The sequence below is a fragment of the Zootermopsis nevadensis genome, unplaced genomic scaffold (assembly GCF_977971745.1).
Source record: "Zootermopsis nevadensis isolate Lab colony 2312 unplaced genomic scaffold, Znev_1.0 Znev_ptg000001l, whole genome shotgun sequence".
Lineage (NCBI taxonomy): Eukaryota > Metazoa > Arthropoda > Insecta > Blattodea > Termopsidae > Zootermopsis > Zootermopsis nevadensis.
Genome location: NW_028259133.1, coordinates 6,467,765 through 6,481,218, shown reverse-complemented (window position 1 = coordinate 6,481,218; position 13,454 = coordinate 6,467,765). Strand labels below are relative to the sequence as shown.

General features: G+C 37.2%; 1 protein-coding gene across 2 annotated transcripts in view; it reads right to left on the bottom strand.

Annotated features, from left to right (window-relative positions):
* The window catches only part of LOC110829277 (Succinyl-CoA:3-ketoacid CoA transferase), a 28,168-nt gene that overhangs the window by 4,367 nt on the left and 10,347 nt on the right, over positions 1-13,454 (bottom strand). For both annotated transcript variants that reach the window (XM_022062846.2, XM_022062847.2), the window contains 5 exons: positions 11,357-11,525; positions 9,388-9,502; positions 5,280-5,496; positions 4,743-4,818; positions 4,091-4,261 (listed from right to left, as the gene is read on the bottom strand). In XM_022062846.2, coding sequence (XP_021918538.2) covers positions 4,091-4,261; positions 4,743-4,818; positions 5,280-5,496; positions 9,388-9,502; positions 11,357-11,525 — 748 coding nt within the window. The remainder of the gene's footprint in view (positions 1-4,090; positions 4,262-4,742; positions 4,819-5,279; positions 5,497-9,387; positions 9,503-11,356; positions 11,526-13,454) is intronic.

Below are 13,454 nucleotides of genomic sequence, written 5' to 3'. Positions count from 1 at the left end.
TTATATTTCACAAAGAACATGGGCTGGCAACCCATTGAGGTTGTTTTAGTTTACCTATGCTCATAGAAGTAACTAAAACACATTCCATCATAATATGTGACTGGGGATTTAACCCAGAACCCTCTGAATGGGAGTTCAGTATATTGGTGAAAATGTCTATTAAATTGTCAAAAATATATCTCCACATAAAAATATCACATCTTTTATAAACATAATGAATAGGCTTATAAAAAATCTCCTTATATCTGAAATCTATATTACAATCATTGCAAAATTTTGGTCCCAAATTTTCTTATACAGTATGCACAATGGTCCTCAGGGTCTTAGCACTTACTTCCATTTCTCAGTGTACTAACTGATATTAAATCCTCTCTTTACCATCAGCTCATATGAAAGGTGCTATTGAAAAGTTTCTGAACACAGTAACATACAATAATAAATAAATAATATTACAAAAAAAGACTTGTTCCATGATATGACTTTCAAAGAAAGTCACCTTTGCGCAAGTGTATCGTTTCAACTTCTGTTGAATTTTCAAAATGTCACTGAATCTCTTCCCTTTCAGTTTCAGTCTTGGAAACAATCACTAAGAACCAGGTCTAGACAGTAGGGGTGGAGAGGGGGGCCAAAGCCATGTTGTTCTTCGCCATATATCACTGCAAAGAGTGGGCAGTGTGAGCAGGAGCACTGCCATGATGCAGTAACCAGTCACCAGCACACCATTTTCCTGAATGCTTGAACCCAATGCCTTCCCACTGACACTGTAGAATACGAGGTGCGATCGGAAAGTTTCAAGACTGTGTCAATAGAGGGCGAACCGGATGTAGTACGAGCTTCTGCCGCTAGGGGGTGCGGCCTACATTCATAGTGAATCAGTGTGCCAGCCGGCATCATCGAATTAGCATTTGTTTCTTAGTTACGGGCGTTTTGGTAGTGCATTACACCGACCCTCCTGCGATTTCGGAATGGCGTATGCATCAAATTTTGCCAAAGACTCGCCAAAACGGCTACGGAAACCTATGAAATGCTAAAGCAAGCATTTGGGAAGTCCGCAATGGGTCGTGCACAAACTTTTGTGTGGCATTCACGTTTTAAAAATGGCCGAACCTCTGTCGATGATGACGCGCGTTCTGGACGACCATCTTCGAGCACAACGCCCGAAAATGTTACGAAGATTCGGCAGGCCATTCACGAAGATCGACGTCGTACCATCAACGACTTGTGCGACATTGTTGGGATAGGCTATGGGACCTGTCAGCTGATTCTAAAGGAAGAAATCCACATGCGACGCATCATGACAACGCGCCAGCGCACAACGCCCTCAAAGTTCGGCAGTTTTTGGCCTCAAACACCATGGCCGTCATCCCGCACCCTCCTTATTCGCCGTGTGACTTCTTCCTCTTCCCAAAGATGAAAATTCAGCTAAAGGGAAGGAGATTTGAGACGATAGAAGAGATTCAGGCAGAATCGCAGATGGTGCTTGACAGGCTGACAAAGAAAGATTTCCAGGGATGCTTCCAGGCTTGGCAGCGGCGCTGGGATCGTTGTGTTCACTCCCAGGGGAACTACTTCAAGGGTGATGGATGAATTTAATACCTGAGATAAGTGTACGGGTTTTTATAGGCGCAGTCTAGAAACTTTCCGATTGCACCTCGTACCTCTGTAGAAGTGTTGGTAAACAGTTTGGCCCTGTGAGACAAATTCATGGTGAATGACCCTGTCCATATAGAAAACACTATCAACATGCTCATGACATTCAAACAAACCTGCCTGATCTTTGGATGTGAAAATGAAGGGTTTTTCCACTCACATGACTCCTGCTCATTTTTTTGATCATATCCATAAACCCATGTCACCTCCTTCATGACCTTTAAAAGAAAGGTCAGGTCATTCTGAACCTGTTCTTCATGGTGATACACACTGAAGTCCTATTGCTATTAGTGTCCAGCCAACACAGGGTCGGACAAATTCCTCCACAATATATATCCTGTTCAGTTCTTCTATCATAATTAATTTGCAGGTAACAGGAGAGCCTCAACTGGTCTGCCAGGTCATGGATATTCAAATGCGTTTTACTGAATTAACTAAGTAACTGAAGCAACATTCTCATCTGTTTTGGCTCTTCATAGATGCCGCGAATGTTCTGCATCTTCAACATGTTAGTCTATGACTAAATTTGCAAACTGGTCAAAAGTTTGCATTCTGCCCATTTCTTGCTGTCCAAATGCCATTGTTGGCTTTTTAAATATGTTTTGAAAGCTTTTTCTTCTAAGAGTGTAACAAAACTTGATGCAAACTCAACACAGTCTCAATTGAAGGCAAGTAAACTTATATCAAAGCAAGCTAAATGAGGAAGGCTAGCACCAAACTACTCAAAAAGACTCCATACCATCATTTCCCTTGCAACATCAAAGGAAGTCCATAATCTTTTGGATAGCACCTTATATGAGTACTTTTCCTTCATTTTCTCTTTACTGGTGTCATAACAGCTTTGTTACATAAATTCTATTTGTGTCCGAGTTAAGTGACATACAAAATGTACATTACACACAGCTACTAGAAAAACTGATAGTCATGGATGAATAATTTGCAATAGAACAAAAGTTTCAAAATTATCCATTCTTTAGAATTAAATTGATAGGTAAAAGACAATCTTCTGACACCTCAAAAGACCTTTTTTTTTATTTCCTCATAACTAAAGGTTTAATTTATTTGGCCCACTGAAAACCCAATGCAACATGCTATTAGGTTTCGAAATCTTATAGCTGAAACATAAACATAAATGAGATGGCATGCAATTAGAAAGCTAAAACGGCAACTATAAATAATGTTTATGTAGAATAACTGAAAATTCAGATCACTTTGTAATATTCTAAGTATACAAATAATTACTTCCAGATCACTGACCCAATTTCAATGAAGCAACTTTGTTATCAAGTGCAAATATTCACAAAAATTTGAACAAAGTTTAAATTGCATGTGCCTGTAACAAGTATTAGAAACAAACAATAATTTACATTTACAACAAAGAATCAATTTAAACAATTTTTAAAAGAATATTTCTCTGTATACCTAAGTATCTGGACACCTACTGTAAGGATAGCTAGGAGCAATTTCTTTTCTTACTTAGGTACCAGTAACACCTTGATAACTGCTTTCTATAGCACAAGGTTTTAAACACAAACAACACAACACTAAATCCCAAGAGCTATGCTGGCGGTAGCATAGCTACTTGTAGGGCATCCCTAGCCAGATTGGTTGAGGGGGAGAGGTCAGACTAAGACAGGTACCCTGGTCTTCCAGGTTGGGGGTTGGTCGCAAGGCTAACAACCTTGCACCGTAAAAAGGAAGATGTTTCGAAACCTCGATCAAAGCCTCGGACAGACGGAATTGAGGAGGCCATGGATGAATACGGACCGGAGAGCCATAGAAGAAGAAGAAGAAGAAGAACATAACTTGTTTTATTTTTATCAGAATTATGTCTTCCTTTCCATTTTACAAGAAATAACAACAGATAAACAGTATGAGGGAATGTAGGACATTAAGCAGAACTGAAGCTTACCTCAAGTGAAGTTGGCAGCACTGAAAAAGTTGGCAAATATAAACAATTCAAACATTCCTCCATATGTGTTCAGTTAATTTTAATTTTCTTTTAAGTAGTGACAAAACTGTGACATGTTTATCATGGCACCTCCATTAATAGAAAACAGCAATTAAGATCAATAATATGCAACATGATATTGGTGATCATAGGGTGTAAACATTACTTAAATTTATAGGAGAATGACAGTTCAATATGGTAAAAACTGAATGAACCACAGGAGAATTCAAAGGAAGGCAATGAAGCACTTTACACACATTCTGGGCAATGATTGATTGTAAACAGGTGTTGGGATTAAGACGCAATTCTGGGAAGAAGAAGAAGAAGACTGAGGCAAAGTACATAGAAAAATACGGCATTTTATGTCTTCACAACTATGTGATTATTTTGTTAAAACTCATAATCAAACTGATTTAAATTTTTTACTTACCTTCAAACACACAGCAAAGTATACACAATTAAAATACAATAATCAATTTTCTTACATACCATTTCTGTAATGATCATATCCACACAATTCTTGCCAGTCAACGGCAAGGTACAATTGCTTACAATCTTGTATGAACCATCATCGGCTGAATGTGTCATGGTTACAATAACTTTTGTGTGTGGTGCTGCTACCAGATCCATGGCTCCTCCCATTCCCTTCACAATTTTTCCCTAGACATAAAGTACAGAAATACCAATTCATGTGTCTTGCTATTTCTTCTTAAGGTTACAGTGATATCTGTGTGAAAATGTTGTACAATGTCAGCACCTATAGTTAGCACTCTGAAGAAAATTTCTTTACAGACATAATCAAACAGATGGTGCAGAGGAACTTAAAATAAACAGGTGCAATTAAAGCATGTTTACAGACATAAGCAACTCAACTAAGCCTGATTTCCAAGAGTTTCATCATAAATTCAAAACAGGTTTCATATTCCACAGCAGATCACATAGAGTACAAACTACAGGAACTTCATTCAGACATTCAGATTATACATAAAGCACAGACTTACTTTGTCCCCTGTGAATATCTACTTTATATTTAATTTCTGGTTAACTTCTGAAAAATAACTTTCACACAAATAAAACTTACACATAATGATACATAAATACTTTTACAATAAAGATTTTAACACAGGTATTACAAACTTACAGGAATCATCCAATTGGCCAGATCACCATACTGAGAAACTTGCATGGCTCCAAGCACTGTCACGTCTATGTGGCCACTTTGAAAAAAGGAAAATTGGAAATTCAGCTACTAGAACACAAAATATTTTGAATGTGACTGACAGTTTAAAAGTGCTTAAGGTTTTAAACTTCAATGGGATAATTACATGATATGGTATGTTGATCATGTTTTAATCTCGGTACAAAACAAAGATATTGTGGAAAATAACCGGAACTATAAGAGAACATCTGTAAGTGGGAAATGTATGAAATTATGTAAAAAGGGACTAATGATTAACAGTTCTCTTAGTACTGATGAGTAACTCAGTGGTACACTATCTTCAGACGATATTTGTTATTCTGAACAAGAAATTACTTAAAATGCAATATATGGCAAATAATATAAAGTAACAATTCAAGTTCATAAACAATATTTTTGCTCTGCTCTGGGATTTCAATGTGCCCAATTGGCAATCCTGAGGTTTTAAATGAATAAACATGTGATAGCCCACTAACTTACCCTCTGATCATAGCAAAGCTGTCATCACTACTGAAGTACGAAGCTCCTTGTATAACTGTGACAGTTTCCTTTCCAGCATTAATCAAATCTGGATCAACTTCCTCTTTTGTTGGATATGGACCTAATCCCAAAATACCATTTTCACTGTGGATGTATACTGTCATGTTTTTAGGAACATATTTGCTGGCCTGAACAGGTATACCAATACCCAAGTTAGCTATTAACACTGTTAAGGACATTATCGAGTGGAATCTGAAATTAGTACAATGCAACTTTATGTAATGAAGACAACTGCAGGATACACAGAAACAAATTGCAAACATTTCAGACAAATTAAAAACTATCAAATTCATATGGAACTACTCACTGACTGACTGAAAAAATATCAACAATTTGAAGGACAAAAATGCAGCTGCTATTGCAACAGTTTACATCCCACAACATACATGGATGGGGCATAAATATTGTTTGGGCATTGTACATGTGACAGTGGTACCCATGTTGAATATGAATGATGTTCAGAAAAACTTTGAGAGTTTTTTTGCAGATTATGCTCAGTGTGTCTATGTCTTTCCAAAAAGGTTTGATTCACAAGTAAAATTGAAAAGACAATTTATATATACACTGTATAAGCAAACTATGATATGTCAAACAGTAAACTATTTTTTTATCCATGTGTATTATCCAGTTATTTATATTTTTCCTGACACAACAGTTGTAGCCTAACTCACATAGATTTCATACTGAACAACTGAAACATTATTAACACACTGCACACAAAGCACTTGCATTTAAAAAACTGAAACTAACATCTGAGATGTATGTCTTGATTCCAGTTCAGTTTTAATGTATGTTACCTGAACAAAGTGATATGAATGACAACGTTCAGAAAAAAAATTTAAACATTGAAATGTTCAATATTGTTGTTTTTTTAAATGAAATCCATCATTCACTACATTAAAATGAAACCATAATGTTTCATGGGTTGCCTCTACCCCATCTTCAGGTGATAAAACCGCTTCTGTTGGATTCACATGAAGGAGATAATCCCAGCATCTAGATTTACATGTTGAGATATATGAAAGTGACAATTTGCTGAAGTAAATGTGCTTAGGCCAGTACCCTCAATTATCAGTTTTACAGATTAATTACTGTCCTGCCCACTTAAAATTACTGGCCTAAAAATAATAACAATTATGTATATGGATCATTCTATCTCTAAGTAAATGTTTAAATTGCGTAGACTATCAACTCTAGCCTTTCTACTGCTATACTACAAACTTTTTCCATCATAATATTTCAGGAATGCATAATTCACCATGCATGAAATGCATCCCCTCTTCCTAGTGCCGATTCCATTCATACAGTTCTTGTCAGCCACTTCATGGAGCAATGCAACAAAACTATTCCATGTTTTCATATTAGAAGTAGTGGGTGTAACCAGTATTTCATGAAAATATTTTATATTTTAAACCCCCTTACGTCTAAACCCACATCCATGTCATAGAAGCAAGACAACATTCAAATAGAGGAAAGCTTGTTAGCACGAAGTACTCTTACATTGGGAACATGACATAAACCTTGAGATGCATAGAGTAATGGTGAAGTTATGATAGGTTAAGCTAAACTGCTAAATGCTGACTGTGGAGTTGAAGCCTCACTGGAACCCTCTTGTATGGGGGTTTAAATCCATGAAAAATGTTAAATGCTGAACATGAAACAACAAATCACAGTGTACCGGAAAGCACGGTACCTTAAGAAAATCACAGTAAAACGTGTTTGCAGGCAAAGAAAAAAGTTCATATTGTGCTTTCATAAGTAAATGACGTCTATGGCTGATGAATATGGAAGGTTATGAAAGTATACACAACTACAATAAATTGTAGTTTAAGATGACTGTAGATACTCTAGTTATGTTCTAACTGACAAGATGGGGCAGCTTTGAACAGACAAAAGTGAGGATGAATAAATTGCATTAATGCTGGAGTAAAAAACATTCAGTTGCTATTGAGTGAAATGAAATATTAATCAATTATTTAAAATTGGAGAACACATTATTTTCTGATAAGATGGCTGTAACTGAGATCTAACATAAGTAAGCAAGTATGTAACTTGAAAGCAAACATAAAAACACTACATCAGATTAGCTGCCATTTTGAGTAATGTGTCAGTTCTTCTGTCCACTCACAAAAAGTAAAAACAAAACGAAAGCTGTCCCACTATATGCCATGTAGGCACTTGAGGGGAGAGGTGGTATAGCTTCTACTCATTCTTAACCTTGGCACTAGATGCGGTGAGTGGTCAGTGTCACACACCAGCTGCACTTTACCCTGGGAAAGGACCCTGGTACCCATTAAATAGGAGGCTGGGTGGGCCCCAGAGCTGGTCTATACACACAGGCTAGAGGAAAAATCATCTGCCCCATCGGGGATAGAACCCCGATCATCCAGCCTGTAGCTAGTCATAATATTGACTGACCTACCCCGGATCTCTGTCCACTAACACAGATAAAAATGAGCTTGCTGAATAAGTTTCAGAATATGTCAAAATACTTCACTGTGCAGAAAATGATCATACTTCTGTTTTGGATAGAATGAAACACTGTCATCTAATGTCAGCACTAACATTACACACCCAGTACATCCTGCATTCAGACAGCCATATTCCCCACTCCAGTGTCACAAGACAAAATAAGGGTCACATGTTGACACCATTCCTATACTAAAGTGACCCATAATACACCAAATTCAAATGAATAGTGTGCTGGTGGTTAACAATCTGTCACCAGGTCAACTGTCTTTAGAATTAACCATCATGGACTGCGTTATCTGTCACATCAATTCTACAACATGGAAGATTATATTTCCTTATTAAGAGTTACTCATTACATGCAAAGAGCCTTGCACTGCAACTGTCGAACAGCATAGCAATCTGTTACACTCAATCTATATAAGACCACCGACAACTGTCATTCTTTAGTTCAATACACCTGAGTAACATGTCTGAATATCAGCTATATGTGTTCTTGGTATTTTGTGCATATAAACAACGTAACACAAACACTGGCTACAAGTATTAGGTGCCTGACTGCAATGTGCTCAATTAAAAAGCAATGCCTTGGAAAATCCTTAAATACTTCCCTGTTAACCCTCATTAACCAAACACAACAAATGAAGTTAATTATCAATTCTTGGTTTCCCAATTCGGTCCTATATACCACTACAAACTAAAGTAATAAATACATTCAAACAATACATATAACTACTATAACTAAATCACATAAAACAATGTCAAACAAAATGCACACTATACAGAATACAAGAACTAAATAATTTGTCTGATGAGACTCTTCTGAACTTTTAAGAGCATTTTGTAACTTCCTCATAAATCATCATAATGAACTGTATAATTATTCTGTCAGACTTTATTCAATGTCCAAGAGTTTTAAAACTATGACATTTTAGAAGTAGAACCAACTTCTGCAATGTGTTTTTACACTTAGATGACGAATGAACTAGATCTACCTTCCAATATGTTGTGATTAAATAAATACATTTAGATACTGAATAAAGTCCAAGAGAATAATTACATGAAATGTATTACACCATCATCAACAACACACTTCCAACATGACACAGTACAGTATTTTCATTCCTGTGTAAGACTACAGCACTCAGGCCAGAAATTTAAAATGGATCTTCTACATTGTCTTCATCCATTACCTGTGGTTAACACACTGTAGTACCCCACTAACAGGTAACATGAACAGAAAACAGAAGATCCATATTGAAGCCTCAACCAAGGTAAATAATTTCAAACAAGAAATAAAATGAAATAAAATAAAATAATAAGAACATTAAAGATGACTGTCATGTGGGTTGCAGTGCCATGTAATCAGGTAGAAGCTTACCAACATTTCAGAGGTCCTCTATCATCAGGGCGGTGTGGCAATAAGGACCTCTGAAACATTGGTAAACTTCTACCAGATTATACAACGCTACAACCCAGAAGACAGCCATCTTTGTACTCACTGCTGTGAGAATCTCGAATCCTACAATAGGAACATTTCCTATCTTTCATACTGAATGCAACTTCCTATGAAGGATACCATACATCCCATCTGTGAATTCTGCCGCGGCTCGACGAGCTATCCTCTCCCTCATCAGAGCTGCTGGCGTTGATGAAGCCAATGAGTGCTTAGCCTCTTTCCGCACTACCAGTCTCTAAAAACACCACACACATACAAGGAGAACATAACCACAATGTTATTAATTTCCATTTGCTTATTTAAAAGTAATTACTAGAAAATAAAAACTGCCAAATAAAATAACATGAAAAGGGTAATTAATTGGTCTTTGTCAACATCAAACAGTTTGTTATAATACACAATGCAATCCCTCATCACACTCAAATACAGGGTAAGTCAAAAGAGCTGCACAACTTTGGAGAACTGTAACCGTGTTAACTGCAGCCAAAATGTGCTGATATCAGCAGATATCTGTAGAGCGTAACCTAAAATTCGTTTGTTCGTTGTAGTTATTCACATTGCCACTGAGAGCGCTTGTGATTTGTTTAAAACACAATTGAGACTTATAGTGGCGAGGAATGGCTTGCCAAGGAAGCTCTGGAGGGAACAGGAGACTTCAAAATTGGAGGAAGAGTGATAACGACTGTAAAGTATGCAGACGACTTAGTAGTATTGGCAAAGGAAGAAGAGGAATTACAGAACATGATGGACAAGTTAGTGGAAACAGGTAGAGTATGGAATGGAAATCAACATTGAAAAATCAAAGGTAATGAGGATAGCACCGAGAGCAGAACCATTGAACGTTGTAATTGGAAACCAACAGCTGGAGAATGTGGAGCATTTCAAGTACTTGGGAAGCATAATCACGACGGACACTCTATGCACCAAGGAAGTAAAAGCAAGGATAGCCATGGCCAAGGCAGCTTTCGTCAAGAAGAGGATACTTCTCACTAGCAAGTTGGGCTTGGAGATGAAGAAGAAACTAGTGAAGTGTTACATATGGAGTGTCGCGCTGTATGGAGCAGAGACTTGGACACTCAAGAAGAAGGAACAGAAATACCTGGAGAGTTTTGAAATGTGGTGTTGGAGAAGAATAGAGAAGATCAGGTGGACGGAACGAGTGACCAACGAAGAAGTATTGAGGAGAGTCAACGAGCAAAGAAACATTCTGCAAGCGATTACACGAAGGAAAGCTAACTGGCTGGGACATATTATGAGAAGGAATGGGTTACTGAGTGATATCATCGAAGGAGAGGTTGAAGGAAAGCGAGGACTGGGAAGAAGACTGATAAGGTTACCGACGATCTGAAACAAGGAAAGAAGATGAAGTTCCAGGAATTAAAACGAGAAGTTGAGAATAGGGAAAATTGGAGAGCTCTTTTTGGGCAGAGCAATGGACCTCTTGTAAGACAGAACACTGAATAATAATAGTGGCGAGGAAAGAGCACAATGTGTGTTCTGGTTCGAACAAACGAAAAGTGCAACTCAATTTCAAGATGATGGTGCACCCCCTCACTTCCATACAGAAGTCAGAGCATGTTTGGATCTCCACTTCCCAGGTCGGTGGATTAGGCGAACAGGTCCAGTCGCTTGGCAACCTCGTTCACCAGATCTCACGCCAGTAGATTTTTTCCTGTGGGGATATATTAAGGATCACGTTTGCCACCCAACGATCTTAGAGAATTACGGAAGAGGATTCGTTTGATGGAACCAGAACACACATTGTGCTCTTTCATCACCACTATAAGACTCCACTTGGTTTTCCACAATTCACAAGCGCTCTCAGTGGCAATGTAAAGAACTACAACAAACAAACGAAACTTGAGGTTACACTCTACAGATATGTGCTGATATCAGCACATTTTGGCTACAGGTAACACAGTTACAGTTCTCCAAAGTTGTGCGGCTACTTTTGATTTACCCTGTACATCTGTTTGTTATATTTTTGTTGATGCAGATCCAATGTAAAGCATATTTACATTTTGTTAGCTCCTTCTCATGGTAAAAGTCATGTTTAAAACTCGTCACACAAATGCATTTCCTTTCTCACCTCTATTCTCTTCTCATACTTGTCACCCTTAACAATCCTGTGAACAAAGATGCCTGGAACATGAACTGCATCAGGAGGAATTGAGCCCACTGGCACAATTTCTTCTACTTCTGCAATTGTTACCTTTGCTGCTTTGCACATGGTTGAATTAAAGTTTTGAGCAGATTTCCTACAATTAAAAAGTATAAAAATCACTACAAAATGTGCCATACATTCTAGAAAATTAAGTATGTACACTCTTTGTTAAGCAAACATAATATACTAAACTAAAAACAAAATCATCAAAATTAAGAGCACTGTGCTTGCTCAGGTTCATAGTTGTCTACAGATTAACAATCTGTAGCTAGTTTTCTAAAGGAAAATGATTTGTATGGTACAAATAACATATGAATCAATCTCAACACCATTTCTAATATCCTTCCATCTACCTTTACCACCATGATCATATCAAGAATTCTAAAGCATAAGATGAATCACAACCACCACTCAACACATGGTTCTGAAACTCTACATAAAAATACCTTTTTTAGAAATAAGTAATATCTGTCATAAATGAAAACATATTAAACGGCTTAATAACTTCTATTTAAAACAGAGTGAGTAATGAGATCTAAGATTTTCATATAAGCAAAATATTAGACTGTGATCTTCTATGCTGTGACACTGTGTACTTTTATAAATGGTTGCAAGTGTTTTAGACCAAATTCCAGCCTCCATATTTGGGGTAGAATATGGAGGCAAAAGGTTCCATAAATAATGGTAACTAACTAACTATATACTGTCACAAACAAGACACAAGAAGCAGGTTCTTCCAAAACACTGGTAGCCATCTACAAGAGTACAGTGTCATGACCCGGAAGACCATAATCAAAACATATACAAGAGTGCTTCACAATCTCTAAAATAGCAATTATTTTGACAGATAATAAATATATTCAAACTTTTTAATGCTATTCGGCTTGTACTTAAAATAACTGGACTTCACCTAATCTGTAAGATTTGAGATTTTCACAACGGTGAGTATGAAGATTTCTGTCTTCTGGGTTATTGCACTGTGTAGTCTGGTCAATGTTTACCAACGTTTCAGAGGTCATACTGCTTCCGACATCAGGGCGATCACCCTGATGATGCAGGCAGTATGACCTCTGAAATGTTGGTAAACATCGACCAGACTACACAGAGCAACAACCCAGAAGACAGAAATTTTCACCTAATCTGTTTGTTCAAGAGACTGGGAGGACAGCCTACCTGTCATAACCTCATGGCCGTGTGTCTGTGTATCTATTCGTCCATCCTGTAAGTCTCTGCTAACAGCCCTTCAACCAAATTCCAGATTTTCGTGGAATGAGTAACACAAATTTAAATATCTGAAGAAAAGTAGGCATTGTACATGTCTCACAACTTCTTTAATTCCTGTTACATTATTATTTTCTGTAACATTCTGTATGTTAAGCTGTGCTAACCATGATAGGGTCATACATGGTACTTTGGAAAACTTGTATGAGACACCTGAACATAAAACCTAACTAATCCACAGAGTAGAGTCCTTTTTAAGAAGTTAATTTTATGCTCAGCTAGTTAAGAAATTTGGTTTTCATGGAACCCAAAGGTTCATTCACATGTCAAAAAGAATCTGCCACACAGCCTTATTCTGAGCCAGATGAATTCAAACCACACCCTCCAACCCCTTTTCCCAAAAGATTCTGATCTGTACGACAGCAAGCATTTCCCAAAGTTTTGTCTGTTCTTAATTTTCTTGTAAATACAATTTCTATTTGTTATACTTGCTCCCAAATATTTCAACTTTGCCACATTTTCAAAGCTACCTTTATACCTGATTTCTTCTGCTGTCTGATAATGAGACATGAACATACGCCTATACTTAATTTCCTCTGCATTTACTTCCAGATCAACTTCCTAACTAGCAACTAATGAAGCCTCTGCATTTTTCTTGATGATCTTTCTTTTTTTTCATGACTGTGAAATCTATAAAGGTGAGTCTGGTTATATGCAGGTGTTGTGTTCCTGTGAATCACTATGTTTATGTAAAAAACACAAAATTGTAAATGTAAATGGATTTCATGAGTGATACACCACT